Genomic DNA, 25,405 nt, shown 5'->3' on the forward strand with positions numbered 1-25,405 from the left:
CCGGCTGACGCCTGCCAGAGGACCGACTGAGTATCTTGTGGCTTCAGTTGCCGCTTGGAGTGCACTGCAAGGTCCTTCAGAGATAAGCCATGTCTCCTAATTTTTATCCTTTACAGTACTTAATACAGAGCTGGTAATAATAAATGATTGATGAATAAAGTAATAGCCAACACTTTTCTTCCTTTTAAATACGTATGTTTTTACTTCTTTCTCTTGCCTTACTGCACTCAATACGCGTCGGGATTGCCAGCACTCTTAGAGTGCTTACTATGTGCCAGACACCAGTCTAAGGGCTGTACCCATGCTAGCTAATTTATTCCCTCCAACAGCCCTGGTGAGGGGATGTCATTATCATTTTCATTTTATGCATGAGGAAGTGACGGAATCAGAATTCAAATTTTAAAAACTAGTTTGATCAAACATCACCTCCAAATAATTGAATTCAACAACCAAAATATTTAGTAAGGATCAACTATGGCCTAAGCACTATGTAAGGTTAGGTCTTACACTGCAAGGGGAGAAATACCTGACAGTGTACTAAACACAAGGCAGGTGGGACAGATTCATACTAATGCAAGGAGGGAAAGGGGCAAAGGGAAGGGCCCACTTCCTATGATCAGAACAAGCCTCTCCAAAATGCTGAGAAATAAGGAGGCCCTCAAAGTCATCTCATTGTTAAGATCCAAGAATGAACAGGGTTAGCTCTCAAAGGGAACCACGATCCCAGAACATGTCTGGGAGCATTTGGCAGGACCCTGCACCTCTGTTCACCCCCAGACAGAAACACTGGGGCCAACATCTCCTTGTTCCCCAAGTGATTCCTTGTCTGGAGTACAGGAGTCTGGGGTAGCTGGAGTGGGCGGGACAGCCCAGCTCCTCCTTACTGACAAGGATGCAGCCTCCCAACAAATCACACCATTGACCCGATATTAATTTATTTTAACAAGCAGAGAACACAGCTTTTTTGTAAGGCCTGGTTTGTGTATCCTAAAATCTCAAGAATTTCAACATGCTCCTCACTAGCATCAATGTACTTTTTGAGCATCACGTGATGAAACACGTCTTTAATGGAACATACCATACACAGCAGAGAGCCACAGCCCTAGAGGAGACCTGGGGCTTCCCAACGCTTCAGTGACCTCCCAAGACAGGAGACCCCAGGAGCAGTCCTCACAGCCTTGGCCCTGATTATTCACAAGAAGGCAAGACTCCTCGCTCTCTTACCCGCAGCCTCAGCCATGGCCTGGATGCCAATTGTGTCCAAGCCCACAACTCAGAGCTCCGGGCTCTCGGCCCGTTCTTGGGGAGCAGCACCACCCAGGCAGAGACCCCGGGCTGTCTGTACCCCACATACCCTCCCAAGAGGTCCCTCCACCCGCCCGCTCTCTCAGTCAGGCCTGCGCTCCTTCTTGCCTGGCTCATGACACCTTTCTTACAGGTTTCCCCACCACCAGCCAGAAAAGTCTTTCAGAAGCACAAGGTGACAGATCATTCCTTGCTTTACAACTCTGAGAAGCTCACTTATACCGATAAGATCAAGTCAAACTCTTGACCCCAACTTGTTGGGCCCCTGCAAGATCTGGCCCCCACCTGCCCCCCAGGCCACCTTGGGTTCATAGCCACATGCACTCTGCCCCTTCTGCTCCCCCTAGACCAAGAGCAGTCCAAATAAGCCCCGCCCTCTCACAGCCACCCAGCTCAGGCCTCAACACCAGCACCATCTCGCACAGGCAGGCCTCCATGAGGCCTTCGCATCCCTGTGTGTGACAAAGCACCAGCGCCTCCCTCCGCCGACCTGCTACACACCACGTAGCTTCACTATCTGCTTCCTTTGTGGACTCTTCCACTAGCTTGTGAGCTCTTTTCAGTGTCCCCAGGCCCCGGGGCGGTGGGGGGGTGGTTGGCACACAGTAAAAGTTTGCCAGACAGGAGATTGAGCCTAGACACCCAAGCCCACCAGGCCTCCGCTTTTCCTGACCCCCGGGGCAGACTTACCAACACAATCGCAGGTGGGGAACTCGGCCTGGGCTCTCTTTGCAGGTGTGTCCAGCAGACTCTTGGTGGGTGTGTCCAGGTACTTAAGAGGTGACTCCAGGAAGCCACTGAGGGTGGGTGTGAGGGGGTTCTCGGCCTTGGTGGGTGTGGCCTCCTGGCCCCCCTCCTCTGAATGGAAGCAGGTGGTTGAGAGCACAGTCACAGCCCCCGAAGACTCAATCTTGATTTGCTTGGGGGAGCGGGTAGAAAAAGGGCTCTCGGGGGCTGGGAGACACGTTGGCTGGTTCTCGGGGTCCTGAATGGGAACAGATGGGGGGCCAGGAAGCCCAAAGCTATCCCCAAATTCAGCTTCAAACTGCCGGATGAGCTCTTCCAGCTTGTCATCAGCAGGGGGAAGAGGGCCGGCGGAGCCCGGCTGCAGGGTCGCCATAGGGCTAGGGGATCTCATTTCCTGAGTAGGGGGCAGCAGGCTGTCCCCAGAGGGACTAGGTGCAAATAGCGCAAGAGAAGGTTCTGGGGGCGGGGGGACAGCAGAGCCCTGTGAGGCGGGGACAGGGGCAGGTGGATGTGCCTGCGAATCCTCAGAGGCTGGGGACCTCCGCCCTTCCAGGACAATCTGCCGCAGAGGTGGGAAGAGAGGCTGCGTTTCCCGTGGCCTGGACTTCTTGATCTGAATGGGCTTCCGGATGCTGGGCTTGATCCCAGGGGCGGCCTTCTCGGTTCCCACGGGACCTCCAGCTGGTGTCAGGGGCTTCTTCTTCTTCTCCTTGGGTGGTCTGTCCGGAGGCCGTGGGGCAGGTGAGCTTGGTGGGGCCCACCAGCCTGGAGCAGGAGGCTCCGTGGGAGCGGGGAAGGAGGCATCGTGGGCCTGGTCCAGGAAGAGACTGCGCTTATGGTGAAGGTGCTGCTGCAGGGCGGTCTGGGCCTTCTGGTGGGCGTCGGGCTCTGTGGATGGTGCGGGAGCCTCCCTCTGGAGCATGGGGGATGGGGATGGGGCTGGGGAGGAAGAGGGCACCTCCACCTTGACCTTGGGCTTGGTGGGCAGGGCCTCGGGCCGCTTGAATACTGACTGGATGTAATCACTGGCGCTGCCCAACAGCTGCTCCAGTTCAGCCATGGGGTCAGGGCTTGGGCGGGGCATGGGCCAAGAGCTCCGGGGAGTTGCTGGTGGGGTGTCAGTGCCCCAGGCTTCAGGAAACTCTGTTCTAGGAGTTGCTGGCGGGAAGGCAGGGCCGTCAGGAGCAAAGGACGCGTGCTCTTCAGCCGGGACCACAGGCCACGAAGGGGCCCGGAGGTAGGACTGGGCAGACCGGAAAGGGGCAGGAGGGGACAAGGCCTCGGGGAGGGGGCAAGAAGCCTGGGAGGTGGAGTGGGAAGGCTGGGGGAGGGCAGAGGAGAGCTGTGTGAGGGCCTCGATGGCAATGGCCGTCTGCAGGCTGATGTTCTTTTCCTTGGCGATGCTCAGGGCACTCTGGGACAGGGGCAGGCCCTCGGGGGGAGGTATCTGGGGGACCTCAGAGCTGAGGACTGGCCGGGTGCTTGGCGCTGGGAGGCCAGCCTCAGCAGAAGGCAGAGTCCCTGGGAGCCTGGGCCGCTCCTCCCCGCCGTCCACGACCACAGACTTGATCTTCCCCTCCAGCCACTCGAGGTAGTCAGGGCACTCCGGGCCGTCGCAGTTGCAGTTGGGTGGCTTCATGCCATGCCGAGCGAGGGCCAGGGCCGTCTGCAGCGTGTCCAGGTCTTCGCTGCCAGCAGAACAGCCCTCGGGCCCTGACCGGGCTCCCCTGCTGTTGTTCCCAGCCTCGCGACTCATCTCACGGTTGAAGGTTTCATAGAGCCGGGTGCTAAGGGCCCCATAAGAGGACACGGCTTCGGCCACAGCCGAAAAGGCCACCAGATCGTGGGCATCTTCCAGGCGAGCAGTGTGAGCTGGGCCCGGGGCACCGTCCCAGTCGGGCTTCTGGTCTATTCGCCAAGGACCCCCAGCCCCCAGCACACTGGGTCCAGCGGGTTCTCTAGCACCATTGACCGGCGCCCCTGAGGCGCTTAGCTGCCGTGAGTCCCCATGGTACACTGGCCCTGAGTCCATCTGACCTGGAACAGGTCCATCAACTGGGCTGAGCTCTGAGCCTGTCTGAAGAAAGAAAGAAAGAGAAAAAAGGAAAAAGATGAGCCATGATAGTAGAAAAGCACTGTCCTGCTTCACACCATGCAGATGCATACCTAAACCCTGCATTTCTTGCACACTCTGTCCCTGACACAGCTCAAACCTGAACTCATCTTCATCTTCAGGTCTCCTTGCCCAGCTAGCTGCACCAAGAGAAAGGAAAGGCAGATCATTAAGAGGTCCTAATCCAGAATTCTGAATGTTACTCAGATCCTTTTAGAGCCTAAGATCGATCATACGGACGAGGTTCCCCAGACACCAAGCATTTATTAAGGACTCACAAAAAGATCTTTAACTCGCAATGACCAAAGTGACACCGGGACCATGCTGATTTCGGTGTTTGTCGGGAGAAAGCTAACCAAACACCCCAAGAAGCAATATGCCGTTAAGTGTGTGGTATATGTGGAGGGGGTGAGCAGCTCTAAGGGACAAACGCAGCCTGGACCAGAGGTCAGCCAGAGCTTTTCAGTGGGAAGGAACCCACAGTTTTTTTCTGTCTGTTACCGTCCTCACTTAAGCCCTGGCCGAGCTCCGAGAGCTGATGACAAGATGACATTCCCACTCCCAGCCCCAGCCAGGCTGGAGAGAAACACTGATGATCGGACACCACGTGCGTGCAGCCCCGTGCTGAGCCATTCATGCCAGTGACAAGCAAGGTGCTAGTCGGACCAAGATCCAGGCCTCTTCTCAAGCCCAAGAACCACTACTATACACCTGATGTCCAGCAAAACACACAGACGGGGGAGCGCAAAAAAAGGAAGGAGCCAGGGGGTCCAGCCCAGCAAGTTAAAAACTAATCTGAAGATGCGAAGTTCAGTTTGCAGAATTCATCCCTCTAGAAAGGAAAGCTCCTCCTTACAGTAGAATGCCAACAACAAAAATATAGAAGGGACAACAGATTTGGAAAGTCATCGGTGGATATGCCACAACTAGCAGGTGAAAGCTGGATGGGGCACAGGATATAGACACGGTCTCAAAATATCTCCTCGAAAATCACCGAGTTACAACATTAAAGAGAAATCTGGTAGATACCACCTGAACCAAATGATCAGAGTACTCATCATCACCAATATTGTGACCAACATCATGAGACTCTTGATATGATACACTGAGAAGGATAGAACATCACTCACACAGAACTCTAGCCAAAATGTACAAACCAAATCTAATTATGAGGAAACATCAGATAAACCCAAACTGGAGGGCATGCTAGAAAGCCCCTGGATTGTTGTCTTCAAAAATTTCAAAGACAAGAAAGACAAACATCTCTGCAAACATCTTGGGCTTCCTGAGGAGACAAGACAGAGAAATGCATGTTCATGTGTTAGATCACGGACTGGGGACAACAGCTGGAAGGTACACCATGGGGACATCTGATGCAATTTGAATATGGACGTGGATAAGATCACACTGTGTCAACCTCAGTCTTCTTGGCTTGAATCATTTTACTCTGATTATGTAAAAGAATGTCTTTGTCCTCAGGACACACATACACACACACTGAAGTATTCAGGATAAAGGAACATAGTATCTCTAACTTAACCTCAAGTGGTTCAGAAAAATATGATATGCATATAAAAATATAGAGAAAATGATAAAGCAAATAAAGCAAAATGTGAACAATTTTAGTATGTGGGAGTCCCAGGTACTCTTTTTGCAACTTTTCTGTAAGGTGTAGCACAAAGTGGATTAAACAAATGGTTAAATTGATACTAATCCCCAGACTGTGGAAGGTGCCCATCATGCATGGGCTTCAAAGTAGCGGTGGGAAGGTGGGATTTGGGATCAGCGAGGTGGAAGGTGAGCAGAGACCCCAGCCTAGGGTTCCCACCTCATCTTCATCGCTGCCCATTTCTGGCCACAAAGGACCCTCGTGCTTTTCCAACATGCTTTTCTGAGCTTTGCACATGCAGTGCTCACTGCCTGGAATGCCCTTCCCAGCCTCTGTGGGGCCACCTTGGATTATCCTTCAAGCACCAGCTCAATGGCACCCCCTCCCTGACCCGGCTGGCAGACTGCCCTGTGGCTCCTGTCCCCTGGGCTCCCACAGCACCTTGTGCATGCCTTAGCAGCACTTTTCACAGGCCCCTGCTATCATTCAAGCAGCTGCCTCCCCGACCAGATGGGAGCTCCTTCAAGACAAGGTCCACATCTTAACCACTTCCGTGTCTCCTGCCCACACCTGCTGCACGAACACTCTCTCCGCCCGGTGAAAGGCCTCCCCATCCCCCACCGGCCACGGACGAGATGGCCTTTCCCTGACCGTCTCTCCAAACGTGGAACTAGGAACGAAACCTTTCCTCTAGGAATGTGGTTGATCACCCAGTCGTCCCTTCCCTTCCTTCTCAGAAACCTAAACCACGGTGACAGCAAAGGCAACGAAGTCTGAAGTGGCCAAATTTTACATGCTTATGTGTAAAAGACAGAAGGAGCATGCATAACCCCGAAGAAACATGAGGGAGTAGCGTGGATTTACAAAAACAGTGTCAGGAAGACTAATGCTGTGGGAGCTGAGGCTTCCCCAAAATGGTCAAGACAACTAAAAGGATTTAAAAAGTTATTTTTGGTTTGTGAACAAGAACAAGGAAGGGCTAGGCTGGCGCTTGGGCCTCTGAGTTCCCTGGGAAAGAAAATGCTCTTTAGACCAAAAAGAGAAGAAAGGGAAGAGTGGACACAAAAATGAGGGAAGTGAAGCCAGCATGGGTGGGAGGAGATTTTAAGAAATGCTAAATTCCCGTTTCTCGGCCAGGGGATCCCACTGATGCATTCCCCAACACGTGCCGGGGATCCTGGAAGAAACACACCATCCAGAGAAGGTGCCACCAGCAAGAAAAGAGCAAGCATCGTTCCCGACTCCGGTGCACCAAGCAAGACCAGCCCCAGTAAGATTCCTGAGAGGGTAACTAAGGGAACCACAAGGAGCCAGGTTCAACAAAGGCCATCAACCCATCAACATCCAACTAACCTCACTGTTTTGTGTCATATGGTCATTGGACCAGCAGACTGGGAGACATCCTGTCTGATAGATCACAGACTCGAGGGCTGTAAGCCAAATCAGCCACAGATCTGTTTTGTTTGGCCTACATAGTGTTAGATTCTCGTTTGTCTTGCCAATATTAAAAAATCAAATTTTACATGAAACCGAGATTGTCTTGAAGGTCCACACTTCTACCTGGCTGACATGCCGTGGCTACTGCTCGGGGCCACCCCCAGCCTCACCATTCCATGCTTTCTTGACACCAAGGCCAGGGGTCAGAGATTACTTATTAATTGCCTGAATTAGTTATCACTTCATTCATTTGTGTCACTTGCCAAGCCCTTGTAGGCATTTGCATTTGCGACTTGGGCCATGGATGTTTACATTTCCTAAGGCCTGCTATGACCCCTTTGAGGGCCAGCAGTAGAGAATTACAGGCCAGACAGGCTGGCTCACCACTGGCGGAATGACCATGTTCAAACTCAAGGGGTATAGCAACCCAGGTGTGGGGAAGGGAGGAGTCTTTTTTTTTTTTTAAACGAATTTATTTATTCATTTGAGAGAGAGAGAGAGAGAGAGAGAGAGAGAGAGAGAGCAGGAGCAGTGCGGAGAGGCAGCGGAAGAGGGAGCAGCAGACTCCTTGCTGAGGAGGGAGCCCAACATGGGGCTCGATCCCAAGGCCTGGAGATCATGACCTGAGCCGAAGGCAGACGCTTAAGCATCTGAGCCACCCAGGTGCCCCCGGGGGTGGGGGAGGTCTTTAGTGGTCTGCCATAGGGCTCTGTCCTCAGAACTGTCCTGTTATTATTTACCAATATTGATAGACAAGGCACACTTACTAAATAGGCAGATGGTGAAAATAAGAGGGATAAAGCCATGTTGAATGAAAGGACCAGGTGCCAAAAGGTCAAGAGCTGGAGAGAAAAAAATCTAACAGGATAAATAGGGTCTTATACTTAGTCCCCAAACCATATATGTGCAAATCAAAGATGGCTGTAGTGCACATAAAAATGTCTTAGGGATCAGGAGAGGTGAAAGACTAGCTGATGATACACACAATATGATGATCTGGCAGCTTCAAAGGGTCCTATAACCCAGAGTTTTTTGCAACTTCTTTACTATAATCCACAGTAAGAAATATATCTTACAACATGATCCGTTATGTATTTATATATATGACAAGTTGGCAAAATACTATTTCCCCTTACTAGATACACAAATCCCTCTCTCCCTCTGTTTCTTGTAGGTTGCAACTTTGTAAGTTGATTTCATAGTCCACTAACGGGTCCCAAGCCATAGCTGGACACACACACAGCCATGACCTGACCGGAACAGGACCCGTAGCACAGGCACCGACGGCAGGCAGCGACAGCCCCTCTCTGCCCAGAGAGATCATACCTGAACCCGGGCTTCCCTTGGGGCTGCCCCTGAGGGGACACAGAGCAAGCAAAACAGTGCAAAACCATAGAGGAACAGGTCCCTTTAGGTTCTGAAGAAGACAAAATTCGTGAAAGTCTTTACACAACTGAAGTCTGTCAGTCTGGCACAGAATTAGATTCATTCTGAGGGATGGAATTGGAAAATGGGTAAAGCTTTAGAGAGGTACACATGGGCTCAATTTAGGGAACACTTTTAACACTTAGAGATGCTAACGCACTGACCCTTATCCCCCTAACAAGCAGGAGGCAGCAAGTTCTTAGGAAAGAGACTTTGAAAAAGGAACAAGGCAGTTATCAGGTGATCACTGGCAATGCTAGAGGATGGGGCTAGTCGAGGGAGGCCCTTTCAAAGTCTCAGCTCAGAAATGCGCCAGCTCTAAACCCCTCCACGCCATCTCCCTCAATCCTCGATCCCCTCTGGGCTCCAGCAGATGCCACTCCAAGGATGTTCCCCAATGTATGCATTTTGTCTGGACCTCTCAGCTGACCTCCAGCTAGCTCTAACCCCTGGGACATGCTACAAGCCCACTGAGGAGCAGCTTGTCTCAAACAGAACTGAACTCCCCTCCCCATTTGCAACAGCCCCCTTTCCAATTTCCTATTCTGGACAGCGTTCTTACACTCGCCAATGTTCCCGACCCCAGCATCACCTGTGTTCTTCCAATTCGCCTGATCACCAGACCCAAACAGGTGACCCCAAACAATTTTAGATGAGAACACCTCTGCTCTATCTCCTCCCTCTCCATGCCTGCCCTCCTAATTTGAGCCTTGGTGTGTGTGCACACTTTCTAATTGTCAATCTGCCAGGGGCTCCTTCAAGCAACTCTATGTGCCCCCCAGCCCCACCCCACCCACTACCTCTGGTGATGATGCCTCACCTTCCCTCAAGGCTCCCAGTACCACTTTGTAACTCCTCCTCCCATTCCACCCACGCCCAGCCTCCAGAATTGAAGAATGTCATTTGCACGCACAAAGTGCTTAGCGCGTGTGACAGACTACATTACACCCCTCCATCCCACATGTACTTCTCCCATGGAGAGGTGGGGCCTATGCTCCCTCTCCTGAACCTGGCTGGGCTTGGGACAGTGGAAGTGACCCTACATGGCTTTCAAAGCTGAACACTCTTGGGGCTCAGTCACCATGCTGTGAGGAAGCCCGGACCACTTACAAAAGCCACATGCAGGTGTCTGAGCTGACATTCCCAATGGAAGTCCCAGCCAACAGCTGCCATCACCTGCCCAATGTGTGTGTGAAGGAGCCCTTCAAGGATTCGAGCCCAGTGGTCGAGTTACCTCCAGGTTTTGAGCCTCCCCAGCTGAGGCCCTAAACATCAAGGCCCAGAGACAAGCGTCCCCATGCTGTGTCCTTCCTGACTTCTGAATCCAAAGGCTCCATGAGCATAATAAAATGACTGCTTTATGCCACTAAATTTTGGGGTGGCATAAAGACCAGACTCTATTTCAGGAACATCAAGACGTTAATAAATGAAAAGAGACAGACTATAAACAAATGCCCTAAAGCCTATCAGTGCTGTGAAAGCAGTCTACACAAGGGCGTAGGGTTAGCGTCATTTCTATCTGGGCAGGTGGACATGTGTGTCAAGAAAGATCTCACTTTGGGGCGCCTGGCTGGCTCATCTGGTAGAGCAAGAGACCCTTCATCTCGTGAGGTCAAGTCCCACATTGGGGGTAGTTTACTTAACAAAACAAAAAAAGTCTCACTTCAAAGTAACCTTGGGGACAAGGCTTGAAAGATGGGCAGGTATTTGGGAGGGGGGAGGGGTGGAGGAATTCCAGATGGAGGGAAGAGCATATGCAAAAGCATCCAATCATGAGAAGGCGTGGGGGCCCAGGGAAAGGTAAGCTGCTGAGCACGGCTTGAGTATTAAGTATGCGGAGGACAGGTGTGTGGCTCACAGCATGAACAAAACGGAGCAGATTTACCTTTTAGAAGGGGCAATCAGATGTCCCTGTAGAATTCAGACTGCAGACTACAAGGCTGGTGCCCTAAAGACCAGTTAGGAGGCGAATGTCCAAATCAGTGATAAGGGCCTGAACTAAGGCAACAGCCGAGAGATCAGAATGAGCCATAGTTATGGAAGCAGATGATTAAATGTAGGGGCTGAGACAAGAAACGGAATCAACTGCCTCCTGATAAAGTCCTCCCTCACCAGACCTGCTGACCACAGGGTCTGAGCCAGATCCTACAGTCACCACACACAGCTCCCTTCTGGTGGGGGATCTTTCCCTGTGAGTATGACCAACTACACTGTAAGCTCCTACACTAAAGCTTCCATCACACCTTCAGGACCTAGCAGCGAGTACTCAGTATATGTTCAAAAAGATCTGCTGCTTCTTCCTCCCAGGACCTGGCTGGTACCCACCTCTTCAGCCCTGTACCCGGAGAAGAGGGCCCGAGAAATTCTGGGCAGAGTCGGTGGCTGCTACTCTGCTCTGGCCCCTGTCACAAAGCATGCACCGCAGAGGTCTGCAAAGCTGCTGGAGCCATGGGGAATACCTCTGCCATACGTGACTGGAGAACCTCACAACTGATCCCCAGATCAGCCTGCCCCGAATCCACCCTCCGTGCACAGGCCCACCAAAAGTGGGTCCCTTTTTACAGCCACTTTCCAGGTACAAAACCGCACCTTGGCCTCACTGGGATCCACACTCCCAACCCTACCCAGTCAGTTCCCTGCCTCACAGTGTCACCAGGAAGGCTGTGACCCATCCCAGGCTGAGCCTTGTCCAAGCTGGGGGTGCTCTCCCCTCAATGGGGGGCCAACAGGGGCTTGTTACTGGAAGACAGGCAGAGTAAATGCCCTTCTCAGATCCAAGCAGAGACTCCATGCCCCACCCCACTTCATGAAGAGCTAACATGTACATACAGCACACCAACCCCAGTCATGATTCTCACCCTAAGGGGACTCCAGATCTTCCTCTGAGGGTCCAGGAAACTCTACTGGGATTGGTCCCTGCACCCTGCCTGCTCAGGACTCCCAAGGTCCCACCCATCTCTTCTTCTACAGCCAACTCCCTTCTTCTGCTCCCACTCCCCCACAGCTGGTCCCCCAGACATCTGCAGGTATTCAACAACAGCAGTTCACCCTCCCCACCTGAGGGGCTCCAGAGAAGTGTGGAACTCCACCACCAAACATCTCATTTTTGTCTAGAAAACAGGGTGCAGAACAGAAAAGACACGAGATTTCCCAAGTCCTTCCTGGCTCTCAGAGTATCAGCACACTGAAACCAAATCAGCAATCCCCTATCAAAGGGAAACAGAAGGAAGGAGGTTAAAGACTACTATCTTGAGAGATCAAAGTCCTCGCTGGCCACACCATCTTAGGGCCTCTAGGAAAGGGGAAGTCAGAAGAGGCAGAGTCCGGGGGCTGTTCTGCAAACCAGTCACCATGTTGGAAGAAACGTATCTGGGAAGGTGTTTCTAGCCAGGATGGATGAGTCTGCAGCCAACCTCCACTGAAGGCCAGTGGCTGGGAGGCAGGGCTGGTCGGGGGTGCATCCTCTACAGTGGAATCTCCAAGAATGAATTCTAGGATTCCAAGATAGTAGTGGCTGCTCCCCACCCAGCTGGCCAACAGATCCCACCCAGCGCTTTCCCAGCAGCCCGTACCAGCAGCTCAGCTCTTCTGCCCTCCAGCAGCTGTGCCAGGGGTTGGACCTCCCAGCTCCGCCCTTCCCCCCAGTCCTAGAGAGCAGCTGCCAATTCCTTCCTCCCCTCCCCCTCCCCCAACTGATGGCCCCACTGCCTCTCAACACAGGGGCCGTATTTATGGCACCTTCTGTCTAGAGGTGATCAATTATTCATCTCTTAAGAGGATTCTCCTCTCCTGGGATTTACTGATGAAACAAATCTGTGAGAGGGGAAAGAGACTTTTAGGGGAGCCCTTTCAGGGGATGTGCTCATTTGCCTGCATGTGTCTGAGTGTGGGGGTATGTATGCTGGCTAGCCCTGTCCCATGTCTACACTCTCCACACCCAAGCTCTCTGCAGACAGCAAATCCTGGGGGGCTATGTCTAACTTCTAGAGACTGTCATGTATTGGCAAAGAGTGTTCTTGTGTGAGGTGGGGGGAGGTAGTGGCTCTTGTGGTTAGTATGTACATATCAATAAAACACTTTAAAATCTAATTTTTTTCCTACTACAAACTGGATACAGATGTAGCAGATCTCTCAATGGCTGGGGTGATGCTTGGGAAAAAGCTGAATTAGACCCAATGACCTCAGGGAATTCCTGAGGTCACCATATCTGGCAGAAGCACAGGGCTGTGACTGTTCATGCCTTCTGACCCAACAGTAACCGATGTGGTTTCAAGGAAGAAAGGAAAAGAAGAGGAACTAGGAAAAGTCTAGTAACTTCGATGGAACACTCCTAGAGTATCATGCTAATAACTGCACACTCACTTATCTCCTCCAATCATCATAAACTCCTACAGGGTAGATATACCTCCACAGATGAGGACCCTGAACACAGAGAGGCTAAGAAACTTTCCCAGGATCACACAGCAATCCAGAAGAGCACAGTGATTTTTAACCATTAAGTATTCCTAATCTCACTTTAGGAAATGTAAACAAAATAAGACAACAGAAGAAATTAAAAAGTTACATGTGCCAAAGATTTCCCCTGAAGCATTAATAATAAAGAATTACAAATAACCTAAGTGTCCCAACAATAGGGAAATGGTTTTAAAATGTTATGCTGGTTTTTCTTCATGAAAAGAAAATGGGAATAAACATATGAAAAAGTACTCAACTTCTTAAGAAAATGGGGAATAAACATATGAAAAAATACTCAACTTCTTAGTAATCAGAGAAATACAAAATAAGATCACCGTGAGATTTCTTTTTATACCCACTATATATAATTTAAGAGCAAGAATGTTTAGTTCGATTCTCCTGGTATACACTAGAGCAAAATCATCAATGTTCAATCATTCCTGATCTAATTGGTTATTTTTGGAAAATTTTTTTTAAAGATTTTATTTATTTATTTAAGAGAGAGAGAATGAGAGGTAGAGAGCACGAGAGGGAAGAGGGTCAGAGGGAGAAGCAGACTCCCTGCCGAGCAGGGAGCCCGATGTGGGACTCGATCCTGGGACTCCAGGATCATGACCTGAGCCGAAGGCAGTCGCTCAATCAACTGAGCCACCCAGGCGCCCTAATTGGTTATTTTTGAAATAAGTACTGGTATGATGTCCACAGCATATATTGTTGCTTCTCTTATGAATACTTGTCTCAGGCCTTTTCTTCGATGGGCAACCTTTCCTTGGAAAATAAAGCATATAAAAATGCATTCTTTCATTCTAAGTGTTATTTTGTACATGTATTAACATACCTCTTTATTTTACTCATGGTATAGCAGGATGCTAAGATATCATTTGAAATACAATCTTGGTTAACTGGATTCTAGCTTACTCTATTATTTTAATAACTTAATTTTAATAAAATGAACAAGATCTCAAAACGAAGAAGAAAAGAATGTTTAGCTTGTATCCTGCCCTTACCACTTACTAGCTGTGTGGCCTTGCACAAGTTAGTTAATCTCTCTGTGTCTCATTTCTTTGTCTGTAAACCTGGGGTTAAAAATTAACCTCTCTGTGCCTCTGTTTCCTCATCTGTATATCCGGGGTTAATAATAGTACCCAGCCTCACAAGGTTGTCATGATTAAACAAATTAATATATGAAGAACACTTTTAACAGTACCAGGTACACAGTAAGGCGTGAAAACTTTAGTTTCATACCAAGTGCGGGGAGGTGGAGGTTAGCAGGAATTTTCTTCTCATATACCATTGGTAGAGGGCAAAACAGAAGAAATATTTTTGAAAGGTCTGTGGTGCTTTCTTTTAATGTTAAGCATACATTTACCCTATGGTCTTGCAATTCCACTCCCAGAGAAACTCTGCAAATGTGCATCAGAGATATGTACACAAACGTTCACTGCAGCATTACTCCTAAAAGCCAAATCCTGGAAATATTCTAAGTGCCCACCAACCACAGAGGGACAATGGAATATTATATATCAGTGCAAACAAATGAACCACAGGAACACAAAAAAATCTGAGACTAGACTGAGCTAAAAAAAAAAAAAAAGAAGCAAGCCTTGAAAGGCTATACATAGTCTACCAATTCAAAAAAGATCAATCAAAAAATAAAATGTACTGTAAAAGATTTAATTAAATGAATGTAATTAAAACTTTTTTCTTTAATGCAAGGGAATGATAAACACAAAATTCAAGGGAGTGGTAACCTCTGGAGGTGAAGAAAGGGTATAGGGTTAGGGGAAACACCCAGATAGTTTCAGCAATATTGGCCATGTTCTAATTTTTATCTTCGGTAGGTACTTCACGTGTGCATTATCATGCTTTATCTGTTTAATGTACATAAAATACTAGGTCAAATATGCATTTCAAATAATACATAAGAAAAATTACAATACATACTACTTTATCAGTAGATGTGTAACTGCTTAAAATGATAAAATATAAGAACATTTTTATAAAAACACAGGGAAATGTCTTAAATGAAAAAAGAAACTCAAGAATGTACTTGTACTCATAAATAAATGCTTTCTGAGGGTTTTTATGACAGGGGAAGTGTTTATACACTATTTGAAGTGGAGAAAAGTAACAAGCTTAAAAATATAGCCCAAGTTAAGAATTCAATTCCATCCACAACACACGCTTGTGCACACAAAACACCAAAGGAAAATATGCAGAAATGTTAACAATGCTCATCTCGGGGTGGTATAGAATGGGAATATTTCCTTGTTCATAGTCTCCAGACTTTTTTTTTTTTAAAGATTTTATTTATTTATTTGACAGAGAGAGACACAGCGAGAGAGGGAATACAAGCAGTGGGAGTGGGAGAGGGTTCAGAAGCAGGCTTCCCCCAGAGTGGGGAGCCGGATGCGGGGCTTGATCCCAGGACCTGGAATCATGACCTGAGCTGAAGGCAGACACTTAACGACTGAACCACCCAGGCGCCCCCATAGTCTCCAGACTTTATTGTAGGCATCATTTTTACTTAGTGGGAGGTGTAAGAACAGGGTACGGACAACACACCTGAAACTCTGCATACACTACGCAGGCCGCGGAACAAAGACTAGACTAGGCGGGAGCTTCCTGGAGAGGAATTTGTGAGTGAAGTTCCTTTTTGCTATTTCTGTTGCTGGATAGTTGTTTGTGTTACCCATCCCCCCAACACACACACACACACACACACACACACACACGGAGATAGTAGGGAAAATCCTACGAGATGAGCAGCACTGTGGGAGGGGGAGGGGAAGACAGGGTTTGGTTGAAGTGGGGTGCAGAGGCTGAAGTTCCCCACCCAATAAAAGTTCTCTAGGGCTCGCTGTGCTTCCACCTGAAGTCCAAGGTAAAGCCCGGCAAGGCGCACGGTGCAGAAGCCGCCTCTCTCGACAGCGCGATCCTACCCTCTACCCTCCCCCCAGCGACCCCGGCAGGCAGCCGGAGGGGGTGCGCAATGGGTGGGGTCGGGGGGAGTCTAGGCCCGGCGCCGTCTCCTGATCTTCGGCCAAGGCGGCCAGCTCTCCCGACGGAAGCCCCAGCCTCGAGCAGCCGGTGGCGGGCGGCCGGCCGGGGGCCAGCCGGGAGGAAACCGAGCCGCCTGGCCAAAGGCGCAGCAGCTGCCTCGAAGCCTCCAGCGCACAAGAACCAGGTCAGGACACAGAGGCGGCTCCTTGGCCAGACAACAAGACACACAAACACACACACACACGCACGCACGCCGCTGGGGCCATCGCCAGAGCCACGCAGTGCACGTCCAGAGGAGCCCCCATCACCCCCCAGCGAGGCCGGGTACTCCCACGGCTCCACCCACCCAACTGCCCACACCCACTTCTCACCACCCACCTCCCACCCCAGAGTCTGACCGCGAAGCAAATGAGAAAGCAAACCCGCCACCACCACAGCCCACTGAGCACCACCCATGACCAACAGCCCCACGCACGTTCCCTAAAGGTGTCCAAAGCCCACAAAACCTCCTGGCCCCTCAGGAGGGCTAGAGGACAACCCTGAGGAGGAGAGCAGCTAACAGTTTTGAGAGGCCAGGGCAAAATCCTGGATTAAACAAGCAATGTCATGTTCAAATGTAACCTTTTCGAGTCTTCCAATATCCATTTTAGTGGATGGGCACATAAATGAGGGACAGTTAACCAGACTCCAAGGCTCAACACTGGTGAGTGGCAAAAGCCAATGGAACATGGAAGGGGAGTGTGGATGCTCACGGCCTCCCAGCTGCCAAGCTTCTCATCTTTTGAAGAATGAGCTCCCACACGTGCAGGCGAGTCTCACAAACCATGGATTTCAGCCTCTCCCTTGGACGCCTGTCAGGTGAGTTTACCCCCGTCCCTTCCTCCTTTCTCAAGAACTCAAGAAGACTTATACTTTTTTTCATTCAAAGAAATGAATCTTTAAGCCAGGACCCAAAAATCTGGAGGAAAACTAATTTGGGGCAGAGGGGCCTCCAACATCAGTCATACCACCGACTTCACACAGTGGGCTAGGAACTGGAAATGGGGGAGAAACTGCCATTTAGGGAAGCCTGGTAACAGGAAATTAGGGAGTGCGAATAAACTGAATAAATTCTATTTATGCTAAACTCCTAGGGGAAAAAAAATCACACATCTCAGTATAGTCTCATTATCCACAGGCACTACTGGTCTGTTAGCCCGGTTAACTGAAAGATGCCAGTGTTTGGGTTCTTGTACATGTTCATCTGGAAGTCCTATCTGCAGTGTTAGAGAGAAGGGCATAGAAACCCTGGCCCTCCGCATCGGTGATCTGCTCTCTGAGGGTCAGAGGTGATGAGGAACACTGTGGGAGTCCTCCTCCCGCTCGTCTTCCTGTGGCACACCCCCACTGACTTCCCTCCCAGTTTCTGTGACGCTGCTAGATCTTGGTCCTCCATTCTCCATTTCCTCCTTTACCCCCTCAACAGAGCTACTCTCCACCCTTCCACCCTCTGCTCTCCTGGAAACCTCCCCTCCACCCAAGGTTCCACAGCTCAGCCTGCACCAATAACCCTAAAGCTTCCTTTTTGCTGGACTGTTCCCTCAAGCTCCCAGCCTGCTCTCCAGCTCCAAGAAATATTTCTACCTGGACGCAATGTAAGCTCAACACATTTAAAACCTAACTTGGTGGGCAGGTTGGGGGGGAGGGGGCACCCAGCTGGCTCCGTCTAAAGGCATGTGACTCTTGATCCAGGGTCTTGAGTGACAGCTCCACACTGGATGTAGAGATTACTTAAAAATAAAGTCTTAAAAAAAAAAAAACAACTCAGCACCTGTCCCCTTTTTCCCAGCAACTCCTACTCTGAACACTGATTTTTTAAAAATTCATGTGAAAAGTTATTCTCCTGGATATCCTGGCTCAAACCTCCCATCACCTTTGATGTCCCCTTTATGTTTCCATATGCAAGCAGACCCTAGTCCTGTCAACGGCTCCTCCTGACAGTAGTTCAGATCTGCCTTCTTTTCATTTTCTCCTCACTTCCCTCTTGGGATAACTGCAGTACAAGGCTCCTTGACTGGCCAGCACACCTCTGCCTTCACCCCAGCCTGCACTCTCAGTCATATTCAATCCACTGAGCCTTGAACCCACAGCCCCCAGCTCCCAGGCCAGCATGCCTAATTCACTACTTCAATCTTTTTTGGTTCAAATGGCAAAAATAAGCAAAAAAGTAGGTAGGTAGGTAGGTAAACAGACAGATATATGTATCAAGGGCAATATAGATCTTGCCATCTTGCTCCTAGGAACTTAGGTTTATAAATCTGCATTTTTTTCAAAAAATCTTTTCTACACATTAGTGAAAACTGAAAACTCCGGATGAGGAGAACAGCTGGGTAAATTATAATACAACTCAGTGGAATATTAGATAGTCCTCAAAAACCATAAATTATGAACGCCAAGGCAATATGTTTGATAAAATGGGCAGCAGAAACAGCAGAATACCATACTGTATGAAAGTCATGACTACAAATACATAAAACCATGCAGGCAAAGGACAAAAGATGGAAGGTAGTTTAAAAAGCAGAAAGAGCTAGAATGCCCCCTAGAATACTAAAATCTCACCTAATGATGCTATCAGCACATCATAACCATCATGCCTTTCATATATAGTGTACATATGTATTAATTCAGGTATGCTTCCAGCAAACATGTATTGAGAACCTACTATATGAATGTTACTTCTAGGCACTGGGGATGCCACAGTGGATGAGCAGTCTCTGCCTCATGAGCAAAGACTTTACTACAGATGTTTGGATTCGTCTTAGATCTCACTCAAAGGAAAGTTCCTTTAGGACAGACCCATACCACTATCTCTAAAATGTGTACAGCAGCATAAATCTATGTTATAGACTCTGTGGCTTTGAGTATGTGATGAAAGCAATGAAAACTGATATTAATTACGAGTTTGTCTCTGAGTGAAGCTGCCCTTTGTGCAGCTACTGATAGAATTATCCCAGGCACACTAAAACTCATTACAGAGCCAAGGAAAACCCTGGTGGATGACCCAAAAGAATAAAGCAAGATCCTAAGAACAGAATGACAAGAAAGGCAAAGAAGAGTTTCCATAGGAGAGGCCGCGAGAGATGGAAGAACAGAAGGCTCTCTCCCTGCGAAGTGGAAAATAAAGAAGTAAAAACAAGGAGCTCCCACTTCCCAGAGAGGACTATAGTTTACATTTGGTGCCTTTTCTCCCCCACGCAATATGCGTATAGTTTGTAAAATTGGGGTCACTGAGTATATTCGGGTTTTTTATTTTTTTTAAGACTTTTTAATTTTATTTATTTGAGGGAGAGAGCGAGAGCATAAGTTGGGGAAAGGCAGAGGGAGAGAGAGAAGCAGGCCCCCTGCCAAGCAGGGAGCCCACTGCCGGGCTCCATCCCAGGACCCTGGGATCATGACCTGAGCTGAAGGCAGACGCCTAACTGACTGAGCCGCCCAGGCGCCCCTATTCAGAGTTTTTAAATGCTCATTTCTTCCCTGACTGTATCCTAGGTATTTTCCCATAATGTTTCCCATACACTTTACATGGGTGAATATATGTGATGTGAATTATATCACAGTAAAATTGTAATTTAAAAAAATCCTTTAGAGAAAACCTGTATCTCCATCCGTGTTAGAAGCTTTAGAATAAAAGCAGAAACAAGAGAACATAGCTGCGCAGGGCGCCTGGGTGGCTCAGTCGTTAAGTGTCTGCCTTCAGCTCAGGTCATGGTCCCAGGGTCCTGGGATCGAGCCCCACATCAGGCTTCCTGCTCCGCGGGAAGCCTGCTTCTCCCTCTCCCACTCCGCCTGCTTGTGTTCCCTCTCTCGCTGTGTCTCTCTCTGTCAAAAAAATAAAAATCTTTAAAAAAGAAAAAAAAAAAAAAAAGGAGAGAGCTGTGCTGGTGAGCCCACCCTGATGCTGAAGGGTAAGGGACGGAGGAATGCCAAAAACCCCAGTAGAAACTCTCCTTTTAATTCCCTCACAAGGGTTTGACAATTCCTTCATTTCCCCAATGGGTCACAAGCGAAAGTGAAAATAAGAGAGGTCTTATCTCAGGGTGAGTACTAGCGGTCAGGATGGGGAGACCACCTATCACTCCACTGCTACACTTGGAAGGGAAAAGCCCCCCCCCCGCAGGACAGCAGGAGCGTGGTACCTCCTGTGAGGAGCAGAAAGCAAGCTGGTGTGGCCACAAGCTGTGGGTTGAGAAAGAAAGAGCTGTGCTCTGAAGATGCGTAGGTAAGGGTCCCTCAAACCAAGAACCACTGACATAAACTCCAGTGATCAGCTGGGCGGTCGCAGGTAACAGTCTCGAAATGTAGGTCAGTGCAAAAGGTCCTTACTGATGAGAGGGAAAAGAAAAATTGGGGAGGGGAGTCTGCAAGAGATTCAGTAAAATAAAAGCAAATAAGACAAAGAATATGTATTAAGCAATTAGCATACCCTTTAAAAAGTTAAATGCAAACCATTTTGTTGAAAAACAGTCATGTTTTCAATACCCACAAGAGCGCACTGCTATTCCAGAAACCTTATAGTCAACTACCCGCTAAGTGTCCACGTTGTCATGAAAAAGACCACTCTAGAACCTCCCTCCGTGAGAGGACCTGGGGCAGGTGAGCTGGTGTCCTGCACACTCAGGCCCAGCCTCAAGACATACCCCAGGCTCCCACTTTTGGCTGGAGATGAACATGTCCTAGCCACTATCCCCAAAACTGCCGGGGGAGGGAGATTAAAAAATCACATCCCCAACCTGAGGGTGTCAGTGCTCAGAAAGCAGTGGCTGTGCCCCACCCGAGGCCATGATCCTTGCTCCTCAGCCTTGTTCTCAAGGGAAAGGCTGGACCAGTGTTAAAGTCCCTCTCTCTCTCCCCAGCTATGGCCTTGATCTCTGGCCAACACCAAATCAGCTAGGAAAGTGCTGGGGGTGGGGGTGCTGTGGCCTGGCATTGCCAAGACAGAGGGGCAAAGGCAAGGGCAGGAGAAGACAGGTGGCTGATGATAAAGACCTAGCAGCAAGGTGTTCACCTGGAGCTGGGGGGAATGTGACCAGCAGCCCCACCTCTTCTAAGGTTGTCTTGCTATAAGCCCTGGATAAGTCATTTTATCTCTCTGGGCCTCAAATTCCTCAACTACTCTTAAAAAATTCTTTACAAGTGTCAGGAAACACTGAGGATCTGCTCCAGATTAAAGGAGACTAAGAGGGGCGCCTGGGTGGCTCAGTCGTTAAGTGTCTGCCTTCGCCTAGGTCATGATCCCAGGGTCCTGGGATCAAGCCCCAATCGGGCTCCCTGCTCCGCGGGAAGCCTGCTTCTCCCTCTCCCACTCCCCCTACTTGTGTTCTCTGTCAAATAAATAAAATCTTTAATAAATTAAATACATACATACATACATACATAAAGGAGACTAAGAAACCTGAGCAGTGAATATGTGTGACTTGGTGGGGTTTTTTTTTCCCCTTCCAAAATGGGTTGTGACAATGCGCAAAATCTGAATAACACCTGTAGATTAATAATGTTAGTGTTCGTGAAGTGTACAGATCAGGTTTGTAGCAGTATTGTATGTATGTTAATTTTCCGAGTTTGGTTGTGGCCCTGTAGTTATTTACGTGATTTTAGAAAATCCACACTCAGGGCACCTGGCTGGCTTTAGTCAGTAGAGCATGTGACTCTTGATTTTGGGGTTGTAAGTTCAAGCCCCACAATGGGTATAGAGATTACTTAAAAAGAATCTTTAAAAATTTTTAAAAAAGAGGGCGCCTGGGTGGCTCAGTTGGTTAAGCGACTGCCTTCGGCTCAGGTCATGATCCTGGAGTCCCAGGATCGAGTCCCGCATCGGGCTCCCTGCTCGGCAGGGAGTCTGCTTCTCCCTCTGACCCTCTTCCCTCTCGTGCTATCTCTCATTCTCTCTCTCTCAAATAAATAAATAAAATCTTTAAAAAAAATTTTTTTAAAAAGAAAATTCACACTCAAGTGGTTAGAAGTAAAAGGCATCATGTCTGCTACTTACTTTCAAAAATGGTTCAAATAAAAATTAGAGAGAAAAAGAAAACAGCACACATGTAGTAAAATGTTAACATTTGGAAATATGAGTGAAGAGAATTCCTTGTACTATTCTTGCAAATTTTCTGAAACTCTGAAAGTATGCCAAAAATAAAATAGTTTTTAAAAGAATTATGTTACTAGATGATTGCTAAGACTCTCCTAGTCTCTGTAAGAAGCTAACATTCTACACATTTTACAGAAAAGGAACAGGAAACAGTAAGAGGACAGCTCCTCAGCAGCAGCAGGAGGGCTCTGGAACTCAGGGTCTCTGACTCAAGTCCTCCCTCCACCCAGACCCCAGATCTGCCAAAGAGTAAGGGACAGTAAGCCCCAGACACCACTCCAGATACCGGACAAGAACCTCAGAGCAGAAGGCAAGTAAGAAAGGGGCCACCTGGACAGTGTCTGGGAGGCTGTCAGGAGAAACGGAAAGCTTCAGAAAACAGACCACCCTGTTCTCCTCCTCCCAAGTCCCCTTCCCTCCACATGCACAGGACACAGATGGTTTCTCTCCTGCACACCCCAGAGGCTAACCAGAAGCTTCAAGCAACACGCGTGCACGGACTCCACCAGAACACGCAGTCCCACAAGGAACACAGAACACAGCCTAGACACGCAGTACAGCCCTGGGAGGGCAGCCTTCAGCCCTCTCTGACCAAAAGGAACACAACATCTGGAAATCCTGTCAGTCTCCTAAATAACTCTAGGGTCGAGGGGGAAAATAGAAATCAAAATCACAACTACATTTATTCCCAGTTTATGTATGCTACTTGTCCGTGTCAGGGTAAGTATGTACTTGAAATATCATTGATATGTAAACGGATTTGGGCATAAAAATAGAGTTGTTTCTGTGGAAAAAAGTCACACTTAACAGATTTGAAGTGTGGAGTAATATCCATATGAAAATAATAGCTATTAACAGAGGAAAAATTCTTCTATATTCTTCTAAAGCTGCTTCTATAAATACTTTTAACTAAATATGAAGGAAAATAAATTAAGGCTCCATTCAAGAAGCTAGAAAATAAAATACTTTAAAAATGTAGGAAAGGGATGCCTGACTGGCTCAGTCGGAGGAACATGCGACTCTTGATCTCAGGGTTGTGAGTTCAAGCCCCATGTGGGGTGTAGAGATGACTTAAATAAAACTTTAAAAAAAATAAAAAGTAAATAAAAATGTAGGAAAAAGGAATCAGTAAAGACTGAAATAGTTGATTAGAAAACAAAATGTAGTGGTATTTATAATTGGAATCTAAGAGATGGCTCTCCAAAAGACCAACAGAATAAACAAACTTCTGGCAAGGCTGATCATTTGAAAAAGAAAAACATAAATAAACAATATTAGAAATGTGAAAAGGAATATAACTATTATCAGTGAATAAGGCATGAAGTATATTACTAAAAACTTTGAAAATATTAATGAAAGGACAATTTTCTAGGAAGGGGTAGAAATATTAAAAATATCAATCACCAGACAAGTAGAAATGTATCAGAGAACTACCCTCTCCCCCAAAAAGGGCACCAGGCCCAAAAGTTATTACATTATTTTTCTAGTTCATAAAAATGATTGGTTTTATTCTTTTATTTAATTCTCCCAGATCCCTATGAAGTAAGCACTATCTCTCTGTTTCACAGACAAGGAATCCAAGGGCTCAGAGGGGCTCAAGCAGTGTCTCTAAGTCACCCAGCCACACGTGGCCAACCTGGGACTCAGTCCCACAGCCTGACATTTCTGGGGTGAGGCCCAGAGAATTCTGTATTCCAAAATGCTCAAGTACTTTTGTGATCAGCCAGGGTTAGAAACTTCTGGGCCCTTGATACTTAAAGCCTGGTCCCATAACCAGCAGCAGCAGCATCACCTGAGAGCTTGTGAGAAATGCAGAATCTCAGGCCCCACCCCAGACCTGCTGAATCAGAAAATGCATTGTAAAAAGATCCCCAGGTGATGTGGATGAACATTAAAATGTTCTGGTCTATCCTGTACCTATCTGCCCAATCTCCTTCAATTCCTTTTAAAATTTGCGAAAGCAGTGCCTGTTCTGTCTGGCACAACCAAAACAAACGAACCGATGAACAACTGGAATGAGATTTGATCATATAACCATGTACAAAAAAAGTATAGCAAAATAAAACTTTTTCTTTTAAAAAATTAAAAGAAATTTGTAATATTTATCAAGGTCTGATAAAGAATACCCTTAATATATGAAACTTTTACAAATTTATAAAAACACACAAATAGGCAAAGAAAATAAAAATATATTGACACAGAAGTACAGATCCAACTAAACATAGCAATAAGAGATTTGCAAATCAAATGTTATGCCAATTTTTATACCAATTAAAAATAAAGATTTTATAATAAATATGTATTATTTTGTTGATAATCAGGGGGAAAATCAATAAAGACATTTAACACGAAAAAACCCCATATATATATATATATATATATATATATATATATATATATATATATATGAATGATTGTTCTAGAAAGACCCAAATATTAACAGGAGTTCTAAGTGGTGAAATTCTAGATGTTTTATTCTATGTGCTTATGTGAACTTCCTAGTTTTTCAGCAATGAATTTGCATTCTTTGTAACAGACAACAACAAAAAAGTTTTTAACTATATCCAGGTTTGACCTTATCTGAAATTTAACAGCTTTGATGCTTAGTCTCTCCTGGATTTTCAAAAGCCCTCTCATAACATTTGGCCTTTCCACAAATCAGTCTTAAAGGCATGTCCTTTCAGTCCTCGTCAAAAGTACTGGAGCCCCAAATAAACAGAGCCCCTTTACCTTACTCTGCAGCCTGGCAGTTCTCAAACTCCACTTGGCACAGGAATCACCTGCAGGAAGCTGGCTGCAGATGCAGACCCCCAGGTCCTACCCTCAGAGATCAACCCTATGTGTCTACAAAGGGGATCTGGAACCAGGTGGTCCCCAAACTACCTTTTGAGAAGCCCCCACCCCGCCGATAACCCTATGGGAGTGAGGGTCAGTGCAGAAAAAGGGAAGTCTTGAGTGGTTTAGAAACTGGGTGAACTGGGGGTCTTACAGGTTGGCAGGGGGAGAGCCGTCTGTTTCTACCCACCCCCAACTATGTGCACATGCAGGCTTGACCAGTCAGTGGTCAGTGCTTCTGCTCTTTAAAGAGGGCAACAGGTGGGCAGGGGAGGCAGGGGTAGGAAAAGGCTTTCTCCAACAGGGGAGCTGAAGTCCCGAGCAGCCCTGTGTCCCAGCCTCCCTGCCAGAA

The 25,405-nt window shown here is 47.8% G+C and overlaps 1 protein-coding gene across 4 annotated transcripts in view; it reads right to left on the reverse strand.

Annotated features, from left to right (window-relative positions):
* The window catches only part of TET3 (tet methylcytosine dioxygenase 3), a 97,264-nt gene that overhangs the window by 40,160 nt on the left and 31,699 nt on the right, over nucleotides 1-25,405 (reverse strand). For 3 of the 4 annotated variants that reach the window (XM_073897517.1, XM_025868377.2, XM_073897518.1), the window contains one exon: nucleotides 1,996-4,129. In XM_073897517.1, coding sequence (XP_073753618.1) covers nucleotides 1,996-4,129 — 2,134 coding nt within the window. The remainder of the gene's footprint in view (nucleotides 1-1,995; nucleotides 4,130-25,405) is intronic. The other variant, XM_025868378.2, reaches the window with a different exon arrangement.

The sequence above is a fragment of the Callorhinus ursinus genome, unplaced genomic scaffold (assembly GCF_003265705.2).
Source record: "Callorhinus ursinus isolate GAN/ISIS: 27379988/994484 unplaced genomic scaffold, GSC_fseal_2.0 scaffold10, whole genome shotgun sequence".
Lineage (NCBI taxonomy): Eukaryota > Metazoa > Chordata > Mammalia > Carnivora > Otariidae > Callorhinus > Callorhinus ursinus.